The sequence below is a fragment of the Vitis vinifera genome, chromosome 1 (assembly GCF_030704535.1).
Source record: "Vitis vinifera cultivar Pinot Noir 40024 chromosome 1, ASM3070453v1".
NCBI classification, from domain to species: domain Eukaryota; kingdom Viridiplantae; phylum Streptophyta; class Magnoliopsida; order Vitales; family Vitaceae; genus Vitis; species Vitis vinifera.
This window is the reverse complement of record NC_081805.1, coordinates 23,891,694-23,909,042: the sequence shown is the minus strand read 5'-3', so window position 1 is coordinate 23,909,042 and position 17,349 is coordinate 23,891,694. Positions and strand designations below refer to the sequence as shown.

At 33.0% G+C, this 17,349-nt stretch overlaps 2 protein-coding genes across 5 annotated transcripts; both read left to right on the top strand.

Annotated features, from left to right (window-relative positions):
• The first annotated feature begins 851 nt into the window (after positions 1-851).
• On the top strand, positions 852-6,855 carry LOC100252714 (uncharacterized). 3 transcript variants are annotated; one of them, XM_002273007.4, is made up of 8 exons: positions 852-1,090; positions 2,164-2,222; positions 2,499-2,798; positions 4,052-4,112; positions 5,238-5,362; positions 5,649-5,711; positions 5,817-5,941; positions 6,453-6,855. In XM_002273007.4, exons 1-8 carry the CDS (start codon positions 973-975, stop codon positions 6,586-6,588), a joined length of 987 nt encoding a protein of 328 aa, XP_002273043.2. In that variant the 5' UTR covers positions 852-972; the 3' UTR covers positions 6,589-6,855. The 3 variants fall into 3 exon arrangements, with proteins under 3 accessions (XP_002273043.2, XP_010654976.1, XP_019077240.1); XM_019221695.2 differs by lacking the exon at positions 852-1,090 and adding an exon at positions 1,126-1,150; XM_010656674.3 differs by lacking the exon at positions 2,164-2,222 and having other exon boundaries at positions 956-1,090.
• Positions 6,856-9,702: 2,847 nt separating this feature from the next.
• Positions 9,703-17,117, top strand: LOC100247607 (regulator of G-protein signaling 1). 2 transcript variants are annotated; one of them, XM_002267821.4, is made up of 11 exons: positions 9,704-9,969; positions 10,846-10,966; positions 11,096-11,159; positions 11,284-11,368; positions 11,877-11,950; positions 13,222-13,413; positions 14,874-14,962; positions 15,106-15,344; positions 15,673-15,797; positions 16,518-16,639; positions 16,733-17,117. In XM_002267821.4, exons 1-11 carry the CDS (start codon positions 9,893-9,895, stop codon positions 16,943-16,945), a joined length of 1,401 nt encoding a protein of 466 aa, XP_002267857.1. In that variant the 5' UTR covers positions 9,704-9,892; the 3' UTR covers positions 16,946-17,117. The 2 variants fall into 2 exon arrangements, with proteins under 2 accessions (XP_010654971.1, XP_002267857.1); XM_010656669.3 differs by lacking the exon at positions 14,874-14,962 and having other exon boundaries at positions 9,703-9,969; positions 15,089-15,344.
• Positions 17,118-17,349: the final 232 nt, after the last annotated feature.

The following is a 17,349-nucleotide window of genomic DNA, read 5'->3' as shown; positions in this document are numbered from 1 at the left end:
TACCATTCAATGATATAAATATTATTTTTGACTATCCTAAGTACTAACTTTGATTATCCTATTTATTACATTTGACCAATAAAAAAGCTTATTTTTTGTAATTATTTTTATATGAGTGTGTGGAAACACAATTTTTTTTCCATATATATAGATAAACTTTTTTTATAAAAAATATTTATTTTATAATTTTAAAAATCACTTTTAAATATCTCAATTATTTAAATAATTTTTAATATAATTGTATAAAAGTTATTATTATTTTTTATTTTATAAATAAAAAGCAACAAATGGATTCAAAGGAATAGTTTTCAAAGAGCCTATTTTGGTAACTATTTTTGAAAACTGTTTTGAAAAATAATTTTAAAAAATAGTTTTATGATGTTTTGTAAAACAAAAGTTTATTTGAAAACCTAAAACGTTTCTAATATTTTTTACTATATTTTTAAAATAATTTTTATGTCTATTATTTTATTTTTAATCATTTTACATGTTTGTATAATTATTTTTTAAAATAGACCCTTAAAAAACAAGTAAAAGTAATAAAAAACAACTAAAAATATTATCTAAAAATATCATATTTTTGTTTTTAAATATTAAAAAATAAAAAACAGTTTTTTATTTTCAAACGAGTTTTTTCTGTATTTTTATCATAGAAAACACAAAATTATTTTCAATATCAAACAGATATTCTTGTTTGTAATGGGAGCCTAAAAACACCAAATTAGATGTCCAATTTAGAAAAGCAAAAAAAAGGAGAAAGACAAACCAATTTAGGTGCCAAATATTTTATTTTTCATAGTTTAGAAAAGTAATATAATGGAGAAAAACAACCCATTGGCTACTATCATAAACATGAAGGGAGGACCTAAAATAAAGCAGATAAAAATGGAGGAAGAAGAATTGCCCAAAATACCCTAGAAACATGTGGCTCTTTTTTCTTTCCTTTTTTTATTTTAATTTAAAAAAACACCCATGTATTCATTTCTTTTGGGTTCCTGCCAAAGCCCTCTAGTTATGGGTTTGCTCCCTGCAAACTGTCATGTAAATGGCATTGGAACTCACTCACCATGGCCAATTTCTGCTTTCATGGGTTAGTCTTCTCGATGCTATCTACGTTCTTATAATCTTTTGTGGGTTTCTACTTTCATGGGTTAGTTCTCTCAATGCTCTCTGCTTTCTTATCATCTTTTGTGGGTTTCTACTTTCATGGGTTAGTTCTCTCAATGCTCTCTGCTTTCTTATCATCTTTTGTGGGTTTCTCTCAGTTTCCATTGCTTCACCCTCTAACCCCAATTATTTTCATTTTCTTTTGGTTCCTTTCAGTAATTCCCTATTAACCAATTCAGAAAAAGAGATGTTATTGCGTGGAAGTTGAGCTTAAACAAATGAATAAACCCTTGTTTCTTGATTTGGGAGTGTGTTTAAGCAAGACTGGATATAGTTTTCTCACTACAAACAGTTGCTGCATCAAACTTACCTATATAAAAGTGTAACTGGAATTCACCCACCTTGGGTAATCTCTATTTTCATATGTTAGTCCCATCAATGCTCTCTGTGTTCTTAATGGCCTTTCTGGGTTGATCTCAGTTTCTATCGTTTCGTCCTCTTAACCAATTATTTCTTTTGTTCTTTCTTTCTTTTTGGTCTCCCAGTAACCAAAATCAAGAAATGGCAGTATATATACATACATATATATATATATATATATATATATATATATATATATATATATATATATATATACTTTTTTCTTTTGCTTTTTCTTTTTGGTTTGTGTGTCCAAGTTAGATTGGATATGGTTTCTGCAAGAGTTAAAATTGTCCTTGTTTCCTATATCCAATACTCTCTTGTTACTTGTGCAATACTTTATTTTTCTCTACAGTTACACATGGTTTTTTTAGTAGCTTGCTTCTTGCCAAGGATGCACTAACTATATGGGCAATACTAATGAGGTTCAAAAAATGATATGGATATATTGATTAATATATGCATGTAAGTTTTTACATATTCTTAATGGTTTTTCAGGATTTTGATGAGATATATATCTGGGGTTATACTTGTTGATCATTCATTTATATTGGAGATATTGCTAGATATGAATTATTTAGATACTTAATACCTTGCTTCTTGCTCTAATTGTGAAAACTGGTCACATTTGATTAGGTAGGAAGTTAATTGGCCTCCATGACAAGCAGAAGATTTTACCCACCAAATTTTTCTGTGTAAGATTCCCAATTTCATCACTTTTCCAAATTCCAGAAATATTTTCCTTGGAACGGGAATAGGGAGCCGCTTCCACTAAATAATTGCTTTTCTAGGCTAGTGGTTGCATAATTGAATTAAATTCAATTGACTGGAAATCCATATGAACAAATCCATAATATAAGCAGGATTTTTTAATTCCAGAGTTAGAATTCCAAAAACAAGTCTACAAAACCAAAGCACAGTGCCTTTCTTTCACCTCTTTTAGAACCTGTCTTTTTATCTTTGTTCTGCAGGGCCTTGGAGGTAAAATAAGGGCTTTTGCAAGTCGCAACTCTGTGAAGAAATTGAGAAAAGACAGACAAGCACGTAAAAATTTAACTTTACAAACTAATAAGATTGCACCCAATGAAGATAATGGGCTGGAAGATAGGTTTCCATCAGAAGATGATAGTGTTCCAGATAACAAGAAGGTGTCCCCTATTGATAATTTGGCTGCACAAGGCTCAATCACCATCCCTTCCAGGGGTGCTGTGCTTCAGGCTTGCACTGTCACTTCTGGGTTGATAGCTGCTTTGGGTATAATCATTCGACAGGTAGGATTCCCTTTCATTCATTTCTAGGTCTGGTGTTCTGTATTTCTTAGTCATACTGGAGAACCATAAGCCAACTGGTCACTGTTAAATTCATCCCTTAGGTTCTAACTAGTGCTTATAATTAATATGTTAATGAAATATATTTACATCCTTGTGCTTTACCACTTAGCCAAATGATCAAACATTTAGTTTTGAACGTGATGTCTTCTCCACTTATATTTGAAGCACTTTATATATCCATGTTTCTAGTATTTACTTTCAGATATGTCAGCATTTATTTTAGTCTGTTACTCTTTTCAATTTGTTTATCATTCCTGTTCCACCAGACTTAGGTGGTGTTTGTTTTTTTGACTTTTTGCTAAAAACCATTTAGTTTTAGAATTTAGGTTGTTTGTTTTTTTACTTTTTCATGACTTATTATAAACTTTTTACTAATTCTAAATAGAAAAAATAAAACAATGATTTTTTTACTTTTTAATACTTAATAGAAATAAAATACTACAAAAACAAACAACCTAATATTTAATACTATTAAGTATTAAGGTTCTATTTAGAATTAAGTAAAAAAACAAACACCACCTTACTCATGAAACTGAAGCATGAAAATACACTTCGACCTGTATAGCGGTTCTAATTTCTTCTTGTGATTTGGTATTGAACGAGAAGATTTTCTCAAATTCATTTTAAATGAGACAAAAAAAAAAGGTGAGAAATTAAGGGTTTGTTTGGTAAATGTTTTCGAAGTAGTTTTATGTTGTCTAGAACCAAAAAAAATTAGAAAAACATGTTTGACAACAAAAAATAGAAAATAAAGTGTTTTTAGAGAACATCTTTTAGTTGTTTAAGTTATTTTCACTTGTTTTATGAGGGTTGTTTTAAAAATAATTATACAAATATGGAAAGTGATTAAAATATTGCATATTAAATTTGTTTTTAAAAACATTGAAAATAAATTAAAAACATTTCAAGTTCACAAACATATATTTTTTCTACAAATCATTATAGAACAATTTTTAAAAACTGTTTTTCAAAACTATTTTTTAAAATAGTTACCAAATAGGGTCTAAACTACTAATTTTCCTAGATACCTCTAATTAATCATAGGTATGATATTATGTTAAACTACCAACTTTCCTAAAAGCATGAGCTGTTAGGATGTGAACCCACAAGGCATATTAGGAAAATCAAAAGCATTTTTCTTTACATGGTAAACTATTTGAATTTAAATTCTCTTTCCTAATTATAATTTACAGGTGTCTCATACTGCATCAATTGAAGGATTGCCAATTCTTGATTGCTCTATGGAAGTATCATGTATGAATCTCCATGCTGATTTACCTTTTCCTGCATCAAAGTTTTATTACTATTTTTCTCTCTTTTTGATGATAATTAAGATTCTTCCTGCAATTTCATGTTTGTAGTGACACCCTGTGATTGAAACTTTCCACATTAGTCAAGGATTATATATATATATAAAATGTTGGAAAAACTGAACAGATTGGTGACATGATAAATCTAGCCATTTGGCGTGCAAAGTTGTCCTATGACCTATGTTGGTATCCGAATGTAGTTGATGAAGCATTAGAATATCATGAATAGGATGCCAAGTGCCATTCAAGCAGTATGATACTGGGCCTCAATGTCCACATTACTACAATATTGAATAGTGGGTACCATCTCATTGTATATCTGCTACTTAATGACATGGACTAGGAAGGCAGCTCTTTGCCTAGCTTTAACATTGTTCATACATATGTTGCCATCAATCCAATCCTTGGTGTACATTGCATATGTCCAAGCCAGCTCATCTCACTTTCTCATGTTGATCTCAGTTGTGGTGCTACCTATAAATCATCATGATGCATTTTGCCCTAGACACTGTTTAATGGTGAAAACTGATGTATGGCTGGTCCCAAATAGTTGAGATAACCCCTAATTGAGTGGAGATGAACTTCACTTAAGAGGCAGCCTTTTGGCTCAACATTAGTGTTGTTCTTTACTCGTGTATTATCTTCATTGACTCGTTGGGAGGAAACAAAAGCATTCAATTTTGAGTTGAAGGATCTGGACATTTCTATGTGTTCTACAGATATTGAAAGTGAATCTCTGATTTTAAAATCTAAGGTAAAAAAAGGGAAAAAAGAATTGCTCTTTGATAAACAAAAAAGGGTTTTTTTAAGAAACCTGTTCGTTAAATTATCAAAATTGCCTCATTTCTTGAAATTTTGGAGAATTCTCTAGTTTATATTAAAGAGACATATTTATCTCAAATGCTGCATGGAAAATTCTGGATAATTTCATCTTCATGTAAAATCGGCTCTCTGTTTTCTCCTTTTTTTCTTCTTTTTTTTTACTTCTCATGGTGCTGACTATAATCAGCTGTTTCATTACCTCAACAAAGTCACTTTTTTTTTTTATGTATTTTTGTTTTGTCTACAGTTGGCTTTGAGATGTGGCATCTTGAGTTAATAGCAGGATTGGTTATAATGGTATCATCATGCCGATTCTTACTACTGAAAACATGGCCAGATTTTGCTGAGTCTAGTGAAGCAGCTAATCAGCAGGTAGCTGTACTCACTTCTTTTGGCGTGGATCTTTAAATTCAACTTGTTCAAGCTTTCCTTTTCTGTGTCTGTCAACTATCTTTTCACTTGTAGATGCATATTCAGTAAAGCGTCTATGGGATGTTTATAGGTTCAAATTAAAATGACCATTTTCTGCTTGTCCTGATAAGTCAGCTATAAAAGATATGCCCCTGGTTGCATGTTGCCCATCCTTGCAGCTGCAAGTCTGTTATGGTTCTTTGCTGCTTTATTGAACTCCTGATCTACATTTCCATTTCTGGTGCAGGTCCTTTCTTCACTACAACCTTTGGATTACATGGTTGTAGCATTTCTTCCAGGGATTAGTGAGGTATACATTGCAAAATCTTTTACTTCACATTTTCATTCTCTTTTTGTTTTTTTGGTTTTTCAGAATGATATCATGTTACATTCTTATTTTGTGTGGGTTGCCCAGGAGCTCCTTTTCCGTGGTGCATTGCTACCACTTTTTGGAGTTAATTGGAAGAGCGTATTTGTGGTTGCTGCCATTTTTGGTGTTCTTCACTTGGGCGGTGGCAGAAAATATTCTTTTGCAATCTGGTAGCCATCTTCTTGATCAGGAAATCTTTGTGGGAATAAAAATAGAAGTGAATCCCATGAATTGTTTGGTTGATTTAGATACTTTTACAGTTGACTTTGGTTCGAGTCTATATTATGGTTTGTCTTCCCCATTTACCATACCAACCATTTTTGTTTTTCATTATTTTGTTTTGTTTCTCTAAGCACCGAAGAAGATATGTCAGCTTGGATGTTTAATTTAGGTTATTGTTAGGCATATTCACATCCTTCTCATTCACATCCTTCTACAGCCAGTGTTTCCAACCAAGGACTTCAACTTTTGAAAAGTCCCATTTGAATCTATTCCACATTGCAAGTAATGAAGGATCATTATAAACTAGAAACTTAAGGAAGTGTGTGCTGTTGAATCAATTGTCTTTAGGAGAAATCAAACTATCTTTCAAGATTATTCAAGAACTGCCTCTGGGTGCAGTTGATATTTGTTTTACTAGAAGGGTGCACAGCCATGATCTAACAATGGACTTGTTTTCAGGGCAACATTTGTCGGGGTTTTGTATGGCTATGCAACAATTGCATCCTCAAACCTCATTGTGCCAATGGCTTCTCATGCCATCAACAATCTGATAGGAGGGATATCATGGCGGTACACATCAAAATCATTGGAATAGAAGATGTCAGATGGTTTCAATCTACTCATCTACTTCCAAGTTTGTACCACTTTGACCTTCGAAAACAACGGGTGACAAAAGCTTAGCCTGGACCATATACACAATGTACATTATTCTTGTCTCCAATTACACTTAATACATGTATAACCATTTTTCTGCCCAAAATCTGATATGCAACTATAGATTCGGAACATGCTTGATGAGCAATTTCTAGTACCATCCATCAATGTCAACACTGTTCATGGCTTGTCGCCATAGTTTTGCTTATTGCTACACTAACAATATTGGATGTTTTCTTGTATAGTTGTATATGCATGCTTCTCTTTTAGGAGATGGAAAACAAAGTCTTAACTCCATGAGTTTCTGGAAGTCACAAAAATTTACACTGGCTGAATCATCAGCAAGGAAGGTAATTGACACTATCTCCCTGTGATCCCTCTGCCATAGCTTGCTCAGAGTGGGACTACCAGGTAACATTCTAACACAGTGCTGCTGATAGAGCCAACTGGGAAGTTGTTGGAGCCTCCTGGAAAACCATTAGCACTATGGTAACAACAACTATGCTGATCGAAAGAGGTTTTTGAAGTTCTCATTCTTCAATATAGCCTTCTAGGGAAGCCCAGCTTTTATCCTAGTTTTCTAATTTTTTATTAATTTCTAGTACATGTATTTTTTCAGATTTTTATGCCATATGCATGCAGATAGATTAGTTTGATTTCACGGACTTGCCTTTCCTAAGTTCACGTGCGGCACTTAGACAACTCACCCGCTTGAAAGTTGCTAAGTCAGCCTTCCCCTTGATGTTTAGTTTGCTAGGCTAAGATGTACACGATTTGGAAGCTAAGAGAATCGTAGACAACATTTAAAGAATAGAAAACTTTTATTACTCAAAAGAAGCTTTACAAGTACTTGGAAGCTCATTTACTTGGTTGGTTAGGTTATTGGGTGGTGCTTTGATCAAATGAGACCTTACCCTATTTGTAGGCACCTTAGGAAGTCTTTAGAACCTTGAAGGTTCCTTGCAAATCAACAATAATCTAGAAGCTCTACACTAGTCTATGTACAAGGGTATGTACAAGATGACTTTTGGAAGATTCTAGAACACCCCACACTATTCCAATGCTCTCTTAGCCAAGTGTAGAGATGTGTGGACATCTTTAGCTCTCTCTAAAAGCTTCCATACTCTTCCACTTTGTAGCTGAGTGTAGGTGTCTCCAAGGGTCTCTAGAAGCTTCCCACCTCCTATAAGCCCATGGGGAGGGTCATTTGAAGCATCTTGTGACATTGAGCCGTGAAATGAATTAAATTTGTGGTATTCGATAAAATTTTATTTTTTTAAAAAAAATTTAAATAATTATTGAAAAATATTTTTTATTTTTATTTTTTATATTAGCACTTATATTGATTTCTTTTAAAAATTACTTTTTGTTCCAAGAGTCGAACTCTTGGTACAAAGGTTTTTGATAAGCGTGCTATCAAGAATGTGTTACACGCCTCCTTTGTTATTTCCAAACTACCTTAACTTCTGAAAATTTGATGTGTAATAAATTAAAATAAACTCAATATTCATCTTTTATTCTTTATATTTGTCTTAGTTGAAAAAAAGAAAAAAGGGAAAAAGTGGTAGATGTAAAAAGAGAAAAATAACACATCCACCCATTTTATAACTGATGTTAAGAGTTGCGTTTTGATGTATTCTTACTTGAAGTGCATTTAGTGGAAGTATTTTTTCAAAAAATCACCTATTAAGAGTGTTTTTAACAATAAATTTAGGAAATGTTTCTAATTTTTTGACATTTAAAAACTTTTATCTTTCAAATATTAGAAAGATTAGAAATACTTCTAAGAATCAATGCTAAAGGCATTTCTGAGTGCATTTGATAGTGATTTTAGTTTTTCTACTACTTGAAATATAAAAATTTTTAAGTATTAAAAAGACAAAAAATATTTTTTAAAATCATTATCAAACGCAAGTTAAAATTATGTTTAATAATGATTTTAAAAAACGTTTATAACATTTTTAACACTTGAATAATAAAAAATTTCAAGTGTTCAGGCTCTAAGAGTGTGTTTGGTAGTGATTTGACAACATTTTTAATCTTTTTAATACTTGAATAAAAATTTTTTTGAAGTGTTAAAAATGTTAAAAGTGCTTTCTAAAATCACTACCAAATGGACTCTCAATGTTTATCCAAAAAAACACCAAGTGATTTTCTGAAACTATAAGGGGTGCTTGGTACATGAGAATGATAACTAGAAATAGACATGTCATTCATTCCCTCCCTCATTCCTATTTTTAGATAAATTTTATGAAGATAGGAATGAAATAAAAAATGATTCCGATATAGATCAAATTCCACTTATAAGTGAGATTTCAATTCATTACAAGCAAATGATATAAAATTATTATTTTACCCTTTAATTTCATTCGGCAATCCCCAATGCTTCTTCATCTAATAATAATAGTATTTTTCTAGTCTTATTATTTAGTAACAAAAAAAATCATTTTAAACTATATTTAAAGGTATTATTATTAATTTATTTCTTTTTTATTCTCATTCCTATTATTACCAAATATTATAATAAAAATAAATAATCATTCAAATCTTTAATTTCTAAGTTCATTCAAATATTAGTAATAGAATCATCAAATTCATTTTCATTCATAAAAAAATATGAATGAAATCAAAATATTCATTTTCATTCCCCATTCTTGTGTACCAAACACAATCTAAAGGATTTTCCAGATTTTAAAAATTGTTTCTTAAATTTTTTCAAATACTTAAATTTTTTTCAAAAATATTTTTTAGGATAAAAACGCTTGATATATATATATATAATAACTTTGATGTATTGAAAACTATTTTTAATATTTGAGTTACAATTAAAAATGTGTTCATAAAATCAATTAATTTCAAAATCTATTTTTTAATAACTACTTTTAAAAATGTGGGTCTTTGACAAATCCCAAATTCATATTGGCCTTTCATTAAAAAAATCAAAATGATCCTTAAAAGTCGATTCTACCCTTCGGGTTCCAACAACTTATACCTAATTCAATGGGCAAAAAAGTATTTTAAATGCTCCTAATTAAAAGTAAGGTGGTTCAAAGCATAGATTTCTGGGTCTAAACTCATGACCAAAGCAGTGTTCTAGGACTACTTCACCAAATTTCACACGCATTTGGTCAAACAAATGAGGCTCATCGTAACTGTGAATGATAAAAAAAATTTCCATAGTTCACAGGTGGATGATAAATTGATTATACAAGCTGTAGGTTGATAGTACAGAGGTGCCACATGCAATGGGCAGCTGTGGCAAGAATGGAGGTTGTCCATCTGATTACATAGCCGTTGCCATATCCCTCCTCTGCTTCATCCTGTAAGAATTTAAGATATGGTGGATTGTTTAATTTTGTTATATGGGTTTGTGGTTTAAATGATTTTATCTGAAATTATTGATGGGCTTGTCTAAATTGGGGTCTGTTTGGAGTTTCTTTTCATGTGGGTGTGTCTGTCTGATGCTGTTGTATATGAGATCATCGATGGGTTTTGTATTAATTTGAGTTGTGTGGGGGGATTTTCCTTGCGGGTGTCTCTGTTTCATTCTGTTCCTTATGAAATCATTGATGGGGTTTGTTTGAATTCAGCTGTGTGTGCAGAATTTTCATGTGTCTGTGTTTGATGCTACTTTCTCTGTGATTTTAGAGAGTAAGAGCCACGGGGTTGAGGGTTTTGGCTTGGGGTTTTTGCCGAAAGGCCAAAGCAAAAATTGATGCTGATTGTGATTCCTTGGCTTTCTGATTGATCCATGGATTGGCTTTTTCCTTTTCCTCTTCTTTGCCTATCATTTTCAATAATAAATTGGTTGAAGAAAGGAAAAGATTTTGAACCATGGTTACCTCTTACGTTCTTGATGTACGCCAAAGTGAAGTTGTTTTTCTTTTATACTTCTTGTTGAAAGGGTGTTCCTTCAGAGAATATATTTTTTCATTTTTTTTGGGATAAAAATTTTAGTAAGAAGAAAGGACTATAAAGAATTTAAATCTCATAAGGCCATAGCCTTAAACAAAATCTGGGCAAACCCCTTAAACCTTTCCATTGGATCTAAACAATGTTCGACTCTGAGAAATAGGATCAGTTGTCTCTGATCTTCCCTGGTTACTGATGAACCCCAATTGGCATTAAATCCAAAGTAATGTGACTATTTTTTTTTTATAGTACATCTTATGTCCCTTTTTATTGCTACTTCTTTCAGGTTACTAATAAAAGCTACATTACCCTTTCTGGTTCACAAAGTTCCTCGTCCTAAAGGCAGTGGCTTTTGGATTCCAGTGATTCAAGTTTTTGCCAGCCTCAACCTTCTGTTGTCGATTGTGGTAAGGCTGCAGGGTTTTTCATAACATGGTCTAGCTTAGCATGTTTTCATTTAAGTCATCCACTAAGGTTTTTGTTATGAGATTCTTAGCAATGATCATTACAACAGTGTTATCCTGCAATTTATGCAGATGTCCATCAATTTCCTGAAATTCAAGAAGAAGCATTGGTGGCAGTCTTGTTATCTCTGGGCAGGTTATTCACTCCTTATATTATCAATACAACCTTTTAAGTTATTTCTTTAGTTTGTCACAACGCATAATTGGTAATATTTTCATGTGCATCGAGGATATATTTTCTGAGTATGGTTTTCTTTCAGTCTGGGTTGAAGGCCCACTTGGGTTCGGTTTGCTGCTGAGCTGTCGTATAGTGCAGGCATTTCAACTATATTACATATTTGTCAAGTAAGTTGACATATTTCAAACTCAGGACATCAATGTTAAACCTTGATCCACCTTGCCATCAGGTGGCAACTCAGCCATCAAACATTGATCCAACAATTGGCTGCTGGGTTACCCCTTAAACATTCATAACCCTCCCAAAATAACACAAAATAGGAGGGAGGAGAGCCAAAGGGCCTGAAATTGGATGAGGAAAATGATAAACTGATGGGAGAACATTAATTTTAATTGTAAGACATATTAAGCAGACACATTCTTTCGGATGAGCAGTCAGTTTAATTATTACATAATGCTCCTGTAGGTAGTTGCCTAAAGCTTGAAAAGGTTTGATCAGAGGGTAAGAGGCCCAGGGTTCTTTTACAATAATGCACAGTTGGTACATCACATAATTGTTGGTTTTTTGCCTTGCTCTTTTGTTATTCTACTGCATCATACTACATGATATGGTCTCATCAGTTTGTGCAATATCTTACTAATTTTTGCTTCACTCATTTGTGAATTGATATTTCAGGAGACGTTTACCACCTATCAGATCATATGTTTTTCTCCCAACAATTGTCTTGCCATGGATTGCCGGGGCTGCATGTAAGAATCACTGATTTAAATCACTTTTCCGATTTAGAAATCCAGATGGACTAGGTAGATTCATTGTGATGAAAAATATGCTGCAGTTGGAGCATCCTTCTGGGTGTCTGTGTGTGTCCAAATAGACTTTTTAATTTTCTAAGCCCATGTTTTTTGTTTTTTTTTTTTTTTTTTTTCTTTTAATATCTTTAGAATCAGTTTCATGTTTGTATAAAACAGATTGAATATCCCTCTGTGACAGAAGGGCTAGACAGGTTAGACTGCAGGCCTCCTCATCAATACTTCTGGTGGATATCTTATAGCATGCACTTACATCTAAGAATGTGTGTCTAGCATTATGTTAATTGGGGCTACTTCCACATTCAAAGGATAAGTTCCTTCCATCATGGCATAAAGGATGAGAGTTGGTGAATAACTCAGCATAGAATAAACTTCAGAGTAAGGCCAGAAAAGTCCATGAAAAAAATCAAGGGTTTACACTCTCATATTACATATATCAAGCCCTATCATCACCCAGCTTTAGTTACTGCCCAACTGAATTTGGTAATGGTGTTTCAGAATCAAGGATCTTAAAAATTATCAAGTTTAATGTTTTTTTTTTTTTTTTTTTTTTTATAGGTTATTATCATATAATGAAGCTCAAGAAACCCATTTTTGTTATTTTCTTGGGCCTTCAGCCTGTTTTTTAATTAGTTGATCTGATTTTGCTCTGTATTGGCTTAGAAATCAACAGGTTTCCCTGTTAATCCTCCTTCCTCAGTATTGGTTAGTGGTTTGTCATGAACCATAGGTCCATAACATCTGAGAAGTGAAATCCTTTCCTGGCATGGAAAAAAGTTGTTTAATTTTCGTTCATTTCATCATGTTCATATTTTGTGTGGTTTAACAACATGTTATTCTGATTTGCATGCTCCCTTTAGTATCATTCCATAACAGTCATGCAGATTAGGTTGAAATCTATTGTTTGTATGATTGGCTTTCAGTTCACTGCATTTTGTTGTTGCCAACCTGGTCATCTTTATGACCGATTATTGAATTTGAAGTTTGCTTCTGCTTCATACGTTGTTTTTACAAAAATTGGTTGTCATTAACAATAGAGTTTGTCTCTGATAAAATAAAAAATAAAAAATAAACAGAGTTCATGAACTTGCCTTTTGGTGCCCTTGTATATGGCCTGTGTACTCTGGTGTACTCTTCTTGATAGTCATTGCTAATACATCTTTATTGCTCGCTTGTCAAAAAATTAACAACAGAGTTTGTCTGTACTGTAGTGCTTCATAAGAAGAAGCCTCTAAATGAACGATGTCACTTGGGGACTCGATGGATTATTCCAGTTGTGCTCCTCCACACAACATATGTTGCTGCTTTGGTTGGTTTCACGGTGGCCATCCGACATATAGAGTTCAGGTTTCACGAACTCAAAGACCTGTGGCGGGGAATACTTGTCTCCACTTCTTCTGTTGGTACACTTTTATCTAGATTCTATACAAAGTTCTGTAATTTGTTTTTTTATTTAATTTATGTTTGTAGGATTATATTTTTAATAATGGAGAAGGATTGTTTAGTTTATAGCCCTTCATTGGTTACCCTAAGAATCTGGTTGGTAGTGATTTTAGGAAGCACTTCTAACCTTTCTAATACTTGAAATTTTTTATCAAAAAGGTTGTTTTCAAGTACTAAAAATGTTAGAAACACTTCTTAGAATCACTGTTAAACAAGCTCTAAATTAACCCGACATCTCTTGGTGGGATTCAATCTGAAATAGAGGCCTTCATGGTATCTTTTTACATGATTTCTGTTTTCTGTAGTTTCATAGCACTTTGGCTGAATGCTTCTAGGCAGTGGGCATAAATATTTCCTAGGGAGGTGAATTACCATTTTCCAGATTTTACTAAAAAGGTTTGCATTGCATTGTGTGACATTTTTTAGAGTGTAGAGTATTATTAAATGTAGTTATACATTATTTTCTCTACAAGTCGTCGAAATCCAGAGGAAGAATCCAATATAAATATAGAAGGCAATGATTACTCTAGCCTCAATATGACTTTATTACGGAACCTAAAGTATGTTACTCAGTAATCTTATATATAAAATTGTTATGAACTTATGTGTATGATATGATTATGGAACCTTCAGTCATTTGATCATTTTGAAATTATGTGAATTCAGAATTTTTGAAAAATGAAAGCACCAATATCTAAGCCGTTTTGACTGCTTCCGCAGTCCTCTAAGTCAGGCAGTTGACTTCTTCATAAACTAAGTAGCTTGAATAATAGTTATTATCAAAAAAAGGATTAGCACTATGAATTCACCTTTTTATAGACTTCTTTATTACTTTATGATGTGCACATGATGCCCAGACAGACGTGCCCTTGGTCTTATGGCTTTAGGTGCAACTTGTGTTCAACATATGGATGTACAGCACTCCTAGTTGAGATTGTCTTTTCCTTATAAAATTTATTGAAAGGGCAATTAATCAATGATTATTCATGTTAGACAGTAAAATTTTCCTATATTAGAACAGTATGTGTTGTTTTACACAGTCAATCAGATTCAGTGTAACGTCATGTTTAAAGCAAACCCTATGATGATGTCAATGTTAATATTCCTTGAATATTTGGTAAATATTTCGACAGTTATTTTCAAATGTGTCAAAGATAATTTCTATTTCAAAAATTTTGCTAAGTTTTCCATTTTTCAGTGTGCAAATTCTTTTGCATGTTTTAGACCAATTTTGAGCATATCAGTGATGTTTATTGGTTGATATTTGAAAATACAAGAACTTGCTTGCTAGCAGGCATAAACACAAAGCCGGGTGTTTCAGTTGTTAGAGCTTAGGATCAACTTTTTCAGTTTCCCTATCAAGCTGCTTCCCAAATACTTATCTCCCGTCACATTTTACTCATAGTTTTTCTTTCTTCAGGACTATGGGTTACTGCTTACATTTTGAATGAAATCCATGATGATATCGAATGGCTTCAAGTTACCTCTAGATTTCTGCTCTTAATTATGGTATGATAATAATCATTGCTTTATTTATTTGTTAGCTTTGTGCATCCCTGTCATTGTTAGTTGATTGGGAACAAGAGTTATTTAAACCTTAAGCTTATGCTGGATGTATTTGCTCATATTACTCAGGTTATTATGTCTCACAGGCAAGTATTCTTGTACTGGCTTTCTTTTCCATGTCAAGTTCACAACCTCTGCTCTCAAAAATGAGCTTGAGGAAAAGGGAAGCCACAGAATTTGAGACAATGGGCCGTGCCCTGGGCATACCCGATAGTGGACTATTATTACAACGGGAACCAGCACCAGACATAGACCCTAACGAACCTCTGGATAAGCTTCTTCTGAACAAAGGGTTCCGTCAGTCCTTCATGGCATTTGCTGACAGGTGCCTCTCCCATCCTTAACTTTATTTCGAGAGGATATATCTCTGAATAAAATTTTCTGGTGCAAAAGGATAATAAATTTCATCTTTGAACTGTGAATAGGGTAGTTTCCTGAAGTTAATTGAAGAAACACGATGAATTTCCCCATGAATATTTTGTAAAATATGCATTAAGATAAATGGATCCTTAAATGGAATTTTTATTTTTTCTGGGAAAGCCTTCCAGGAACTTTTTTTATGAAGAGAAAAAAGATGACAAGAAATTAAGATTTAAACTCACACAATCTAATCTGATACCAAAGTTGCCTTATTTGATTCTCCATCATTGTAGTTGTTTGGCTGGGGAGAGTGTGCATTTTTATGATGAAGTGCATGAACTTGCTAAAATACCTGTGGATGACCCAGTGAGAAGAATCTACATGGCACGGCACATTATTGAGAAGTATGTAATTGCAGGTATGAATGTTCTATATATGAAAATTTTCCATAAAAGTTAAGTTCATCATTCTGAAGGATAGGATTTGCCACCTATTTCTCATACTAGACAGAAGTTCATCCAATCCCTTTGCAGTTTTAGGTGGGAGAAAGGCAACGTACCTTGGACCTTATTTTAATTTTTTAGCATGCGCAGGCCTTTTCTGAAAATGCAAAAACAAAAGCCCATGGCCCCATTTAGACTCTTCCTTAATCTTAGGATTTAGGATTGCTTTCTTCGGTCTCTATATGCTACCTTGTTATGTGTTTAAAGCAATTCTGAAAGTCAAAACTAGTTCCACTTTGTGATCCCATGGTGGCTTTCCACTTCACACTAGTTTGTTCTATATTTTTTCTCTGCTTGCGACTTCCTTTTCCTTCTTGATTGCCATTTGAAGTGGGATTATCCCAATCTCTCTCCCTCCCTCTCTCTCTCTCTCTCTCTCTTTTTGAATACTTGGTACTTGACAAACTAGTGAGTAAATATATGAGAACTGAACATGGCATGCATTGTTGGCATTCATCTCAGAGAAAAATCAGATTTTTTATTGGGGGAAATTTTTCAGAGCTGGGCTGGCTGCACTAAACCAAGTTCATAGTCACTGCTGGAGTGTACATTTTTTTCTTTCTTATTTTTGGACCATCCAAGTATGTGGGAACATATTCTAATCTTACATCATGCACATTTTTGCATTTGTGCAGGTGCAACAATGGAGGTAAACATATCTCACCGGAACCGGCAAGAAATCTTGACAACTCCTGATCTGGCACACCCTGATCTTTTCAACAATGCCCTGAATGAATTGCTGCAGTTGATGAAAATGGTGGGTTCTGAATGATTTCTAGCTGCCATAGGAGTAGTATCATACTATCATATTCTAATGCATTCATTTCTTTCTTACTTTCCATGGGAGAAGAACCTGGCAAAGGATTACTGGTCGTCCATGTTCTTCAAAAAGTTGAGAGAAGATGGCACAGGATCGAATGGGCATGAGCTGGAAGTGGTGACGGGCTGGAACTACTCTCCTAGATTGAGCTGTGTACATGGTGAAGATGATCCTTTCCACGAAGAACATCCTTCAAAAAGCTCTGCCCATGATACTAATACCCAGGATGTAGAGCAGCAATGAGCTGAAGTATCAACAATTGAATTTCCCAGTTTTGGTGGAAAATTCGTCATATGTTAATTAAATTCTTATAAAAAACACACAGCTCTTGTAAGAGATGGTGGTTGAGAGTTTATTGTTAGACCCAATCATAATTTATAGCTAACCAACCATATATGGACGTTTCTTTGATTAATTGTTTCTAAAATAAAAAATTATTTTACTTTATTTTTAAAAATTGTTTCTAAAAACATCAACTTAATAATGGTATAAATTTTTAAAAACTTTTTATTATTTAACCAAAAAAAACTCTCAAGGATTTTTTTTTTAAATGAAAATAAAAAATTATTTTTAATTATGTACTATGTGAGTTTTTTTTTTAAAATAAAAAATAAAAAATATTTTAAATCATATATTTTTCATTCCCA

Bases quoted from the DNA above. Each gene is read 5' to 3' on its own strand.
- LOC100247607 (XM_002267821.4), top strand. From the start codon at position 9,893: ATGGGCAGCTGTGGCAAGAATGGAGGTTGTCCATCTGATTACATAGCC. The intron at 11,369-11,876 runs GTAAGTTGACAT...TTGATATTTCAG, and splicing joins CTATATTACATATTTGTCAA to GAGACGTTTACCACCTATCA. The intron at 15,345-15,672 runs GTGCCTCTCCCA...CCATCATTGTAG, and splicing joins TTCATGGCATTTGCTGACAG to TTGTTTGGCTGGGGAGAGTG.
- LOC100252714 (XM_002273007.4), top strand. From the start codon at position 973: ATGTATTCATTTCTTTTGGGTTCCTGCCAAAGCCCTCTAGTTATGGGT. The intron at 1,091-2,163 runs GTTAGTCTTCTC...ACATTTGATTAG, and splicing joins GCCAATTTCTGCTTTCATGG to GTAGGAAGTTAATTGGCCTC. The intron at 5,942-6,452 runs GTAGCCATCTTC...ACTTGTTTTCAG, and splicing joins AAATATTCTTTTGCAATCTG to GGCAACATTTGTCGGGGTTT.